General features: G+C 32.2%; 1 protein-coding gene across 1 annotated transcript; it reads left to right on the top strand.

Moving 5' to 3' along the window:
- Positions 1-1,480: 1,480 nt before the first annotated feature.
- On the top strand, positions 1,481-6,011 carry LOC127086153 (E3 ubiquitin-protein ligase At1g63170). Its single transcript, XM_051026868.1, has 5 exons — positions 1,481-2,393; positions 3,587-3,712; positions 3,800-4,029; positions 4,776-4,831; positions 5,267-6,011. The coding sequence occupies exons 1-5, from the start codon at positions 1,864-1,866 to the stop codon at positions 5,501-5,503; spliced, it is 1,179 nt and encodes a 392-aa protein (XP_050882825.1). The 5' UTR covers positions 1,481-1,863; the 3' UTR covers positions 5,504-6,011.
- Positions 6,012-15,225: the final 9,214 nt, after the last annotated feature.

The raw sequence follows: 15,225 nt of genomic DNA, 5'->3' as shown, positions 1-15,225 counted from the left end.
TCATTGCACTATGAGGATACGTAGGCATGAGGGCCTCATTCCTCACCAAACATTTTATCTATTTCTTTTCCTTTCCCCCATCGCGAGTAATCTTTAGATAACACCTATTTGAGCGAGAATAATCAAAACGGTTCCCATGGAGTACCATGGATGTTTGGGGTGCTAATACTTTCCCCTTGCATAACCGACTTCCTTACCCAACATATCTCTTCCCCCCGGGGTTTATCGATGTTTTCTCTTTCCTTTGGGAATAAATAAATTTTGATGACGACTTTGTTATATGTTCGAGTGTGCGATACGTTCAGATATATTTCCGCTAGCTTCAAAACCCAACAGGAAGTCAACTGTCAAGTTTGTCGGGTCAAAGTCAACCATCCACTGCATCTTCGAGGCATCTTTACTTGTCTCAGTTTCCTGTTTTCTCGCGTCCATACATTGATGACATTGTTGATGTTGGTGACGATGAAAATTGTGGTTTTCGGGCTATTGCAGCTTTACTTGGATGGGGCAAAGAGTCATGGTTGTTTATTCAGACGCAGTTAGATACTCAAGTTCATCAACACCCTAAATTGTTTTTCAATTTGTTCTATGACACAGTCTCTGAAGTTAGGAATGCCTTACGAGTAGAACAATTGGGTGTGCAAGATTAAAATAAATAGATAATGATTGTTGATATGGGTTACCATATTACTTGTAGATATAGTGTCATATTTGTATCTCTGATAAAAAGACTTAACATTACATTTTTTCCTCTTACCTTAACTCCACCTATGTATACGAGTCGACATAAAATCATTGTTGTTGGTTTTGTCAATAATAATCATTGAGTTTAGGTAAAGCTGAAATCCGATTGTCCATTGTCTCCTATCACTAACCGTTGGAGACATAACGGTATTGAAGATGCAAAAGCATGAGAGCCAGTATATGCATGAAGAAGTAGGCACATGGAGATAAAGTTAGGAAGTCGTCCTAATTTGTTTTGAAATCTTGAATGTAACACGATTTTTGTGGAAAATATGTATATATATTGTATGTGGTATTTTTTTTATCGAAACAGTTATGCAGATTCCTATGAAAAATACCAATTTTTTTTTTGAATTTCTGGACTCACACCGAAAATTTTAAAATTTCTAAAATATTATGACATTTCACATGATTTCATAATTTTCGATAATATCTCTATCAAAAATCTTATAATTTTCGAAAAAACACTTCAGACCTCTACCACAAATTTTTAAATTTCCAATATATTCTTTTCGAAAATTCGTACATACTTAAAAAAAAAAAAAACATAAATGGTGCATCTCCCTAAATAAATAGTCTATTTCTCTATGTTTGAAATAGAAGTAAAAATTGTGTATTTAAATTAAAATCAAATATATTAACGGGTTTATTGGGTTAAGGTGGGTGTTTGTTTTAGCCCCGTCACTCCTTTTTTAAGAGTAAAGAGGATCTTGCATGATCTACCGATAAATAGGAAAATCTTGACGAAAATAAGAAGAATCCCAAAAAAGTGTTTCCATTGCGAAATGTGTGGTCTATTCAAGTTTTTTAGAACCCATTCATTTCTTCTTTCTCATTCTCCATTTCACAACAACGGATAAAAGGGAAGGCGGTTGGCGGGCCCCACTGCCTTCCTTTCCAACCTCCTTTTTTCAGTCAACTCTTTTCTTTCCCCCCTCTAATCAAAATCACCTAATTAATCAAATCAATTCCTTAATCTCTTTCTCTTACGCTAATTAATCATAATCACAATCACGTTACGTTTTTCAATGGTGTTCTTCATCTCCATGATTCCTTCGTTGGAATCACACGGAGATTGTTGAAGGTGAAGAACGTACGAATGTAACGAATCAATTGTTGATGGCAAACCCTACAACTCATCACGTAATCATCGATATAACAACAACAACGACGACTTCGACGACTTCAATTTCTGAAGCTGCTCCTCCTTCTGTTCATGGCGGTGGTGATGTTGATGTTGACGTTGTTTCTCGTCAATCTTCAAATTCTAGGTTAACAAGAGGAGAGGATTCATTAGGACGTGTTACTACTAGGACTCCGTTGAATTCAGGGTTTTGTGTTTCTTTGGAATTTGTTTTTACGTTTACTCAAATTGTTGCTTCTGTTATTGTTCTCAATTCATCCAGAAATGAACATCCTCATGCTCCATTGTTTGCTTGGATTCTTGGTTATGCTTCTGGATGTGTTGTTTCGCTTCCTTTGTTGTTGTGGAGATATTTTGCTAGGGAACCAGATTCCGAGTCTCAAAGCTCGACCACCGGTGATGATCCTTCCGGGATTCTGCTTTCGAATCGGACTACAATACAAGGTGAAGAAGATGCTGTCCCTGTTTCATCCAATCAGGCTTCGTCGTTGTTCAGGAATACGAGGTATATAATTGTTGTTGGCTTGTTTGGTTATGATTAATGCACACGATTTAGGTTCTGTTTGGATAAAGAACTTAATTAAACGGATGTAGGTGAGCGAATTCATGTTTATCGTTGTTGTTGTTCTTATTTGGTTATGCTTAAATTCCGTCTTTACTGTTTGGATAAACAACTTAATTTAACACTTATAGCATAATCGCTTATCATATCAATGCTTATAAGCTATTTCTATGACGAAAAGTTAAAACAAAGTCGAATTGTTTTCATGTAAGCTATAGTATGTTTTTATTAAGTTGTCATGGAGAGCTTATGAAAATAAGATGAAAACGTGCCATAAGTTGTTTTCATTAGCTTTCTCAAACGGTTTGCCAAATGTTTATGTTCCTAGATGAACTCAAATAAATCAATCAATATAGATTAGTACTTGTTGTTTTCATGTCTTAGAATCACGTATTGTATTTGTTTTTCGTCGATAGTTTGAGCTAGAACCTCCTTCAAGCTTGGCTAGGCTTGGTTTTATTTTGTCTCCAAAAGTTACTTAAATACCTAAAAGGATGAAAGTTCTAGTGGTGAAATCAAATTAGAGCTTAATGTTTGTTACATCCTCTTTATTATTGATGAAGATGGCTTTGATAGATAAAAGTCTATCTAGAATTACATCCTCTTTACTATTGATGAAGATGGCTTTGATAGATAAAAGTATCTAGAATTGGGACATTTTATTACATACTAGTAAGTTTTAGCTTTTAGCCTGGTGTATGGGGGCTCTGATTTTGACTTGTTTTTGTTCTTCTTTAGTACGACCAAATATTTATTAGAAATATTGCAATTTGTTCTATCCATGATATACACCGTGTAATGATAATATATGTGATAAGAATATGATCTTCAAGATGCGTTTTTGCATCACATCCCTGCATTTTGCATAAATTTGGAAGCTGCACCTTTTTGTGTTGTTGTATGGTCATGCTATTCTTGAGAATATATTATGAATAATGATGCTATCACAGCCCAAAGAATTCCAAGACTTGAGAATGTATCTGTAATAACCAAGGAATGAAGGAAAAACTTGATATAGTCTCTTGAATTTCGCTGTTTTTTTGTTTGAAAATTTACTATTCAGTCACTAATAGCTATGACTCCGGTTGTGAGAAGTTTATAGAGTTACTAAGCTCTTTCTTGCATTTAATCTGCAGACTCAAGATACTTATGGAATACTTCAAAATTGTCCTAGATTTATTTTTTGCATCATGGTTTGTTCTTGGAAACGTATGGATATTTGGAGGGCATTCATCCGCTAATGAAGCTCCAAACTTATACCGGTATGTATAGCCTTTAAGAACCTCTTACTTTAATATTATGTTTTTTCAGGCCCTGCATATTAAATTTGCTTCCTTTTGCTTTGACAGGTTATGTGTAGTGTTTCTTACTTTTAGCTGCATCGGTTATGCATTGCCCTTCATTCTATGCTTAACAATCTGCTGCTGTCTTCCTTGTATAATTTCCACTCTTGGGGTCAATGAGGATCTGGCACAAACCAGAGGTGCAACCTCTGAATGCATTAGTGCTTTACCAACTCACAAGTTCAAATTGAAGAAAAGCAAAAGCATAGATGAAAGCACTCCGGCCAGGGATGGAGGTACGTTGTTTAAAGGGTGGGCCTATGCCCCCATTATAATAATTATTATTTAGTATTAAGTGCTATAAATAATATATTTATATATTAAATAAAATAAATATTTTTAATAAAATAATAAGTAATTAACTTTTCTTTTCCATTCCTATTAAGTAATTTTGACTTTTTTGAAGCACAAACGAATCACTCCCTCTTCCCTTTTCCTTTACTACAAAATGCCTATTTAATACTGATTTCTTCTTCATTGTTGATATTCTAAAAGGTTTTTATTTTTTTTATTTTAATCTTTATGAATTTATTATTTACTTTATTATTGTAATAAAAAATAAAATATTTTGTTACCTTATTTTGAACTTGAGATTGGACTAATGTTTGAAATTATTGTGTCTGTATCTATTTTATAGTAATAGTAAGAACCGTTTTTTTGATATGATTTTAATTGTGTTATTTCTTTTTCATTTTTAGTAATAAGCAATGAACATTTTTTAAAAAAGAAAACCAATATAGGAATCATATACTCTTAATCCTCAAACACTTGATGAGCGTGAAAGCTTTAAATTTGGGTCGTTCATGAAAAAAAAGATTTTTCAAGTTGAAAAAACTTCATAATGATTCTGGTTTAAGGCAAAAAATATTAATATATCTTTCAAGTGATTGAGATAAAATTAAAATATATTATTTATAAAAGGGTCGTTGACCCCGCTACTCAAACTTTCTGGCTCCGTCCCTGACTTCGGCTGTTATTGAAGGTGGAGTTGTTTCCGGAGGAACCGAAAAGGAACGCGTGATCTCCGGAGAAGATGCAGTAAGTACAAACTGATATTTAATTATTCACGATCCTTAAGTAAAACTCATGCTATTTATGTTTTTCTTTCAAGATAGTGAGCTAGGTAGAAACCTTTATCTGACAGGAGAATCTTAAGAATGTTTTGTCATTATTATGTCCAATTCACAAGGCAGTACAAGGCAGTGAACTTCAATTTCGTGTTAGTGTAATGTCATCAACTTTTGATAATTATACAGCAACAAATCTATAATACCATTGCTTAATTCATGGAATCGTACAAGATAGTCTGAACATCAAGCCAATTTGTTTCATTGTATAAGATAATCTGAACATCAAGCCAATTTGTTTCATTGTTACATCGATTATTGTTATTTTTTTTTTATGACTTCAATTATTGTTTGTGTTTTATGAGTTTGTCAACTCACCTGTTGTACTTTCTGCCCTTGTGTGCAGGTTTGCTGCATATGCATAGCGAACTATGAAAACGACGATGAATTGAGAGAATTGCCTTGTTCACATCTTTTCCACAAAGATTGCGTAGACAAGTGGTTAAAGATAAATGCATTATGCCCCCTTTGCAAAAGGGAAGTTGGCGGGAATGAAACAGAACCGGTCATCGAGGAAAATGCCAGCCAACAAAGGGGCGAGAGCAGGATTGAGAATAGTCCCAATACCTCATCAGTAATATAGTTGGATCATATACATAATCCAGACTTTGCAGTTTTGTAAAACTTTTCCTTATCATCTGCCCACTCTTTCCCTTGGATTGACGTCTGAATTTTAGTGCATCTTTGAAATTATGGTGAGTTTCGACTGTATTACAGTGACATGCCGTATTTTGTTGAAGTTTCGAAGTGCGGCTTTTGGCAAAAATTACGGTTGTACATTATGATTGTGCTAAACTCAACGTCATTCCAAATATGAACTTAGTTCAATCATTTTGTTTTGATTTTGTTGATATGGGCCAATGTTTCACTGGCCGTTACTGGAGTTGTAAGTGGATGGAGGTTATACTTGCAGAGGCTTTGATGGGGGAGAGAATATTAATAATAGAAAGATAGAGAAAGGAGTTGAAATGTAAATCTTTGAGAGTTTCTTCTTCTTCTTTTGTATTTGGTTATTGATTCTACTTTCTAAGAAATAATATCCACTAAGAACAGTGAGTTTATAGCAATGATAACTTGTAACTTTGAAGCAACTTAATTTGAAATTTATTTATGAAATTATCAAAGACACTAGTAAGAGATTTAAACAGTTTTTTTTTTATCAAAATAACCCCATTTTCAAAAAAAAAATCAAAATAACCACATTTTTAAATTTTTTCCTTCAAAATAATCCATATTTTAGATGATTTTTTAAAATAACTCATTTTGAAGAATTGGTGATAGATGAATTGGCGTATGCTCTCTAAGTTAAAACGGTGGCGCCAATTGGATTGACTTATGCACCTAGTGTTGTCAATCCAATTGACGTCTATGTATTATTTTTAAATGCAGTCTTTAATTGGTTTGACACTTGTATGTATTGTGTAATTTTTTTTGTTAATAATTGATATGTTATATAAGAGTTAAAATAAAAAATAGTAATGTTAATATTAGGTTACGCTTACATACGAAAATAAAAAATACTACTGTTGTTGACTTGGATGATTCAATCGACTTTCGATTCCACATTCCCTAGTTACCCTAACGCATGGCCATAGCCCACGTTGTTGATTCACCCCAGATGTTTGAGGATTTGAGAACCCAGAACAATTCTTTGTAGTCCTGTGTATGCAATGAAGGGCTATTGAGTCGATTGAAGGGTGACATTTGTGTGAATGATTTGTTGGGGAAAGTTAAAATGGGGGTAGTGGTGTTTGGTATGCATCTGATTGTTGCATGGTTTTGTGATGTTTGGACTTCTGAGTTATAGTAGGAGAGACGATTGATGTTAAATGCCTGCTGAGTGTTTTGGCTATGGCGGCTATGGTAGGGTGATGTCTTAGGGACATATCGATGTCAGGTGTCTTGATAATGATCTTGTTGGCGATGGGGTATGCTCTTGGTATTATGGTTGGGTGTAAGTGACTTGGCATGGGTCGTACAGCTACATATCCTCAGGGAGAAACTCAAATCCAACCGATTTGTACCAAGCCATATAATTACGAGTTGGTTTTTCTTCGTTTGACATCACAACGTCAGTTAAGACATGGTCATTTTGGTGCTTCCATTTTTAAATCGCACCATCGTGTTTCTCATTACTTCTAATTTTTTCGCCTTCAGGTATGTTTCCGTCTAACTAGTGAATCAACTTCCTCTGTAGTTGTAGTTGCTCAAAACTACATATGTTCCAGAAGAGCATCTCCATCAGAGATTTCTCACTTGAATAAATCACTTTCCATTGGCGGTGAAGAAGACGAACCATGTTTGGAATATTAAAAGATAATGAGAAAGAGATGTGAAAAAATGAATCTCATTAGACCTCTATTTATACTAAAAATTACATAATACACACTTGTGTTAATCTAATTGTCGACTGCATTTAAAAATAACACATAGGCGTCAATTGGATTGACAACACTAGGTGCAGAAGTCAATCCAATTTGCATCGCCTCTTTAAATTAGAGAGCATACATCAATTGATCTTGTGCTTTGACGTTTTTATTTTAGAAAGTGAGGTGTAGTTTGAGAATTAATCTGAATTGTGAGTTATTTTGGATTTTTTAAAAAAATAAATTATTTGGAAAAAAATCGTTTTTTGTTTCCTTTCAATTTAAGAGAAATAAAATATTTGATAAAGAACATATATAATGGTTAGATTAGATTAGATTGATGATTTATTTAAAGTTTACCTAATTTATATAGTTGTAGGGGGAACATTTGATATAAAAATAATAATAATAAAAATAATAATTTTTTATTTATAAAATATTAAAAAAATAGTTAAATATTTTAAATTTTATAAATTGAATTAACTAAAAAAACTTTGATCATTTTAAATATTTTAATAATAATTTGTAGTTATTAAAAAAAATACGATAATGCAAAAAATTTAGAATTAAACTTTAATGGTTATGAATAAAGGATGATTTATCTCCCAAATAAAGTATTCAGAGTTCCTTAAGAACTTATAAAGCATCCATGAAGGTTGGGGTGACAATTTGACTCATCCACAATGGACATCCACAAATTTACCCGCAATAGATAGGATAAAAACCCATAAAATGGGTATGGACATGGGCTCGCGTAATTACTCATAAAAATAAGTGGGTACGGGTGCGGGTTGATACTCACCCCGCCCCATACATGCACACTATATATTGATGTATATATATATATATATATATATATATATATATATAATATATATATATATATATATATATATATATATATATATATATATATATATATATATATATATATAATATATATATATATATATATATATATATATATATATATATATATATATATATATATATATATATATATATATATATATATATTATATATATATATATATATATATATATATATATATATATATATATATTAGTTTATATTATTATATAAAAATATATGTCTATCAATTATAAAACGTATATCAATGTTAAACCATTACGTATTTAATATAAGTTCGTTTATTTCAACAATAAATTGTATGAATTTTTTTTAATATTTTTAAAAACTTAAAATTATATGATATTTTATAACTGATCTATTTATTTTTAATAGGAATGCGGGTCACGGGTACAAGTATGAGTACTTACAAACCCATAGGACATGAGTACAGGTGCTAACTTTGGCACCCAAGCGGATATGAACTCGGGCACGAGGATTTTGTCAAATCGCGGGGTATGAGGATGAGTATTATAGTACCCTGCCCAAACCCTATCCATTGACATCCCTACCTGAAGGATATCAAAGTAACAGAAAATGTATGGTTGTTATTTTAAAATACCAAAATTTACAAATCCTTATATTTATCATTGTGTCAAAAAAATGAAATTTATTTGAAGTATTATTGTTTCATGATTTTTATCGAGTTAGCAATTTAAATTTTAGATCAGATAACAATTAAAAGGAAAATACAAGATGTATTTTATCACTAATTTGATATATTTTTGTAGATAATTTTAAGACGGAACCAATTTACTATCGTGCTATTTTAGAATATTGGAATTTGCAAATCCTTATCATAACCATTGTATCAAAATAATAAAGAGTCTACATATTAAATAGTTAACATTAATGATTCAAAATTGTGTTTATATATAGAATTTCGAGAATTACGAATTTTATATATATATATATATATATATATATATATATATATATATATATATATATATATATATATATATATATATATATATATATATATATATATATATATATATATATATATATATATTAGTGATTTATGAATCTTTTGATTGATTATGTATAATGGTATGTTAGAATTTTTAGTTTTTTTATAGATCCAACGAAAAGTGTTTTCACACATACATTTTATTAAAAAAAATATTTTACATTGAATATCTCACTCAATATTTTAAAAACCGGATCGAAGATTGAACCGGTGAAATTTGTGGTTTAAGATTCAATTAGTTCAACCGATTAAACCTACGGTCGAACCATTTATTAAATAAACTAAAAATTTAAAACTAAATTTCATGAATATGTTCACAACTTAATAAAAAAAATATTTCAAAAACTCATTACAAATTTAATACAACAATATCGATAATACATATAATAACCTAACATAGTTCTACACTTCATTTCAAGATTATTTAAGAATAATTTGATCAAATTAAAGAATTACAATAAACTAAGTTAAACTAATTCAAACCAAAATTAAAATAATAGAATATAATAACTAAAATAAAGTTCAAATAATTAAGAATATATAAATTAAATAAGATAAAATACAAAAAATAATAATATAATATACTTTATTAAACAAAAAAACGAATTTGTGTTGAATTATGACAAATAAATCTTTATTGCCAACAACAAACAATATTGACTTGAACGACAATCATTATTAAGTTGGATAGCGTGACTATGTTTGAAAGAGACAACATGATGATGAAGTGTGGTTGAAAGAAAAACTATAATGGAGTGACAACACATAAAAGTTTGTTGGTTGTAAAAAAATACGATTTTATTTTTGTGATTGAGAATGTATGTTAAAAGTTTTGATATTAACATATTAAAATTTTTAAATAAATTTTAAAAATGCTTAATTTGATGCATTTTTTTTTGAACCGGACGTTTTTATAAAACCGACTTCCATTCTTTGATTCGAATGGCTTTGGATGGTTCAATATGATTTTTTCGATTTTACTTCGGTTTTGATCTATCAGAGATTTTGAGAGATTGACCCAACCAGATTCATCTCCAGTTCTCGATCCAAACGGTTGAACCGACTGGTTCGGTCTGGTTTTTAAAATAATAATATCTAATATTTAATAACTAATATTGTTTTTATGATCATTATCTCATTATAATATTTAATACTTAATATTTTATCTAACTTTTATTATTTTAATTTATGATAGAACTAAATATGTCAAATCTTACGAAATTGGATTTTGGGGCTCTTGATATTTCAGGAAAGAACTATTTGTCATGAGCTCGAGACGTTAAAATTCATTTAAATGCATAATGTAACACCCATTTTTCTACTCCAAAATACTTAACATATAATCAGAGTAAATAAACACGCATATAAACAAAATGGTGTCACATCGACGTTTTCAAAACTAGAAGCTTTCAAAACCAACATCATTCATCATCAATATACAATACACCTGGTCATTTAAAAATAGCACATTTCCATTATCACGAATATTCAAGAATATGCGTTTGCAGCGGAAAATAACAAATATCCATGCATTTCATCAAATGATCCATGTCCCATACCATGATCATCTCTCAATAATCTCTTCAATTAAACATATTCACAATTAATAACATAAAACGTACTCAATTCAGATATGAGTTCAATACTACCAATCTACCCAGTATTACATGACCAGAGCATTGACTCACTACTTAGTCTCTAAACGAAGTACCACAGCTCTCCAGCTAATCTCGAGTGAGCTACCGTCCACTTACTTCAGCGATACTACTCCTGAGTATCTGCGCGATACCCGTGTAAAGGTAACATTCAAACAGAAAGGGTGAGAATTCAAATCATTATGAAGAAGTATTAATCAAGCACAATGATTAAATCAACACTTAAAGGAATTCATCACACTTCATATAACCATGTAAATAATATTAACCAACATTTATTTCACATGTTTCAAGCACACATAAAAACTCACGGAGTATAATATTCAAATCCAATATTATATTCTCAAATATACACATAGCTACAATTATCACATAATCACATATTCAGTCAAGTTATGTATCCAAACATCATCAAATTCAATTACCATATCTCATACACACATCACAATCACATCAATGCAAACACTCAATTATCACATAACTCTAATGTGACTCAATGCAAAACATGTGACTCTATGCATGTGGTACCAATGTGAACCCAACGTTTCACCGCTTTCCGATTCAATATCTAGAATCCAAGCCACCACGTCTATTTCCAATTAAGGATCAACGTCTGCTACGCCTATTTCCAATTAAGGATCAACGTCTATATGGATCCAATGTTCCACCGCTTTCCGATTCAATATCTAGAATCCAAGCCTCCACGTATATTTCCAATTAAGGATCAACGTCTGATACACCTATTTTCAATTAAGGATCAACGTCTATTTACCACGTCTATTTCCAATTAAGGATCAACGTCTATTTACCACGCCTATTTCCAATTAAGGATCAACGTCTGCTACGTCTATTTCCAATTAAGGATCAACGTCTAATACCATGTGAACCCACAGTTTCACCGCTTCCACCATGAAGCCGACCATGCCATGAATGAATGTACAAATACCAACACATATGCAATTAAGACCATCTCTACCATCTTAACATTCAACATATCGCCATAATTCAACTCTATGAATTATCCACCAATGGTACATATACGCATTCATAACAAATACACCATTCACATAATATGCAATTAAGATCATCTCTACCATCTTAACATTCATAACAAATACACCATTCACATAATATGCAATTAAGATCATCTCTACCATCTTAACATTCATAACAAATACACCATTCACATAATATGCAATTAAGATCATCTCTACCATCTTAACATTCATAACAAATACACCATTCATATAATATGCAATTAAGATCATCTCTACCATCTTAACATTCATAACAAATACACCATTCACATAATATGCAATTAAGATCATCTCTACCATCTTAACATTCATAACAAATACACCATTCACATAATATGCAATTAAGATCATCTCTACCATCTTAACATTCATAACAAATACACCTTCACATAATATCTATTATAGTCACCTTTCTAATACTTTAAACCCCAACCCAAAATGATTCACGAGTTGAAAGTTATGAATAAAACCGTGCACGAAGGCGTTACTAAAAAGTTGTTGTTTTCTAAATTTTCTAACATAATTTTCGTCTTCTTCAACCCGAAAAACGTCCATGAAATAATCTCCAAAATTATTTTATTCCTAAAACAAAGTTATAGCCTTCTATTTCAGCTATCCAATGCTTCAAATGAAACTCGATTTGGACTTACGGATCAAAAGTTATGACCAAAACGATTTCAACAATAAAACATAAAAAAAGCCGCGATTGTGACAGACATCATGCAGAATTTTCTGCGTTTTTCATCGTTGGAGGACTTCCGAACCTCCGATTTCAATTCCGTAAAAAGCTAAATATTTAGAAATTTATAACTCACACAATACTCTAAATATATAATGTTAATTTGCAGTTTTAACACAATCAATCACCACAATCAAGCATACTCATCAAACCTAACGATTCCAAACAACCATACAAAATTAGGGATTTTAACCTAAACATACATCTACCCATTGACCCAATAATACTAACCCATAATAATAAGGATTCCCCCTTACCTCTTCGATTTTCTGGAAACCCTAGCTCCTTCTTATTTTTCCTCTTCTCTTTCTCTATTGTCTTCAATGATCAAATGAACCTTAATTCTCACTCTCCTCACCTCTTACTATTTATATTAGTATTCTATTTGGGCTTAAGTCATTATACTTCTAATTTAATTAATAGGCCCAATAAGACCTAATATTTAAATATCTTTATTTAATTCAAATAAATTAAACTAACACCATATATCCACCAAGTTAATTAATTCAATTATTCATGATATTTCCTATCAACTAAATAATTAATTAACACACCAAATTAATTAATATAATCGATTATTATACTATCGAACAACCCATTAATTAATTAACACTCCACATAAATAAAATAAAATCTAGTAATAATAGTATAATAAATAAATACTAAAAATTGGGTTGTTACAACTCTCCCCCACTTAAAAGATTTTCGTCCTTGAAAATTCACCTCAAACGAACAACTCCGGATACGATCCCCTCATCTTATCCTCGAGTTCCCAAGTAATATTTCCATTGGTGACTCCGTCCCATATCACTTTCACCAAAGCAATTTCCTTACCACGAAGCTTCTTCACTTTTCGATCTTCAATTCGCATAGGTGAACTATCAACCGTCAAATTATCCCGCACTTGCACATCATCTAATGGAACAACATGCGATGGGTCCGCAATGCACCTCCTTAATTGAGACACATGGAACACATCATGAATATTAGAAAGTGATGGTGGTAATGCAATTCGATATGCCACTTCACCTATCCTCTCGGAAATCTGATAAGGACCAATGAAACGCGGCGTCAACTTACGCGACTTCAAAGCTCTACCAACACCCGTTATTGGCATAACTCGAAGAAACACATGCTCATCTTTCTCAAACTCAAGAGCTTTCCTCCTCTTATCATGATAACTCTTTTGACGACTCTGAGAAGCCTTCATCTTCTCTTGGATCATCTTAATCTTATCCGTAGTCTCTTGAATCAACTCGGGTCCAACCACAACACTCTCTCCCGATTCGTACCAACATAAAGGAGTTCTACACCTTCTGCCATAAAGAGCCTCAAAAGGTGTCATTCCAATACTCGAATGGAAACTGTTGTTATACTTAAACTCGATCAAAGGCAAGAAACTATCCCATTTTCCTCCTTGTTCCAAAACACAAGACCTTAAAAGATCTTCAAGTGACTGAATAGTCCTCTCTGTTTGACCATCAGTTTGCAGATGATACGCCGAACTCAAACGCAACTTCGTACCCAAAGCACTTTGCAAGCCTTCCCAAAATCTCGAAGTGAACCTCGGATCTCTATCCGAAACAATGCTCGACGGAATACCATGCAAACACACAATCCTTTCGATGTACAACTTAGCCAGTCTCTCCATCGAATAATCCGTCCTTATCGGAATAAAATGAGCATATTTCGTCAACCTGTCCACAACGACCCAAATCGCCTCACAATTACTCGATGTTCTCGGCAAACCCGAAACAAAATCTATAGAGATACTATCCCACTTCCACTCGGGAATAGATAACGGTTGCATCAAACCAGACGGCTTTTGATGTTCAATCTTTGACTTTTGACAAGTCAAACATGAGTAAACAAATTATGCTACATCCTTCTTCATACCTTGCCACCAAAACATCTTTCTCAAGTCTTGATACATTTTAGTAGCACTAGGGTGAATACTCAAACCACTTCTATGCCCTTCCTCAAAAATTCTCTTTCTCAAATCCGCAACATCCGGAACACAAACTCGATCACGACACCTCATGATACCATTCTCATCAATCCGAAAGTCACCACATTTTCCTTGATTAATCAATGTCATAACATCGACTAATTTCAAATCTGACTTCTGACCTTCTCTAATCTCATCAAGAATACCACACGTAAACTTCAACATACCAAGCTTAACACACGAAGGCGTCGCTTCACAAACCAAACTCAAATCTCTAAATCGCTCCAACAATTTAAACTCTCGAATCATCAACATAGACATGTGCAATGACTTCCTACTCAATGCATCAGCTACAACATTCGCCTTTCCAGGATGATAATTCAAACCAAAATCATAATCCTTCAAGAATTCCAACCATCTTCTTTGCCTCATATTCAATTCCTTCTGATCGAATAAGTACTTCAAACTCTTGTGATCACTAAACACATCAAATCTCGATCCAAACAAATAATGTCTCCAAAGCTTCAACGCCAACACAACGGCGGCCAACTCTAAATCATGCGTCGGATAATTCCTCTCATGAACTTTAAGTTGCCTTGAAGCATAAGCTACCACTTGCCCTTTTTGCATCAGAACACCTCCCAAACCCAACAAAGAAGCATCCCAATACACAACGA

This window comes from Lathyrus oleraceus, chromosome 5 (genome assembly GCF_024323335.1).
Source record: "Lathyrus oleraceus cultivar Zhongwan6 chromosome 5, CAAS_Psat_ZW6_1.0, whole genome shotgun sequence".
NCBI lineage: Eukaryota > Viridiplantae > Streptophyta > Magnoliopsida > Fabales > Fabaceae > Lathyrus > Lathyrus oleraceus.
This window is presented reverse-complemented; position numbering and strand designations above follow the sequence as displayed.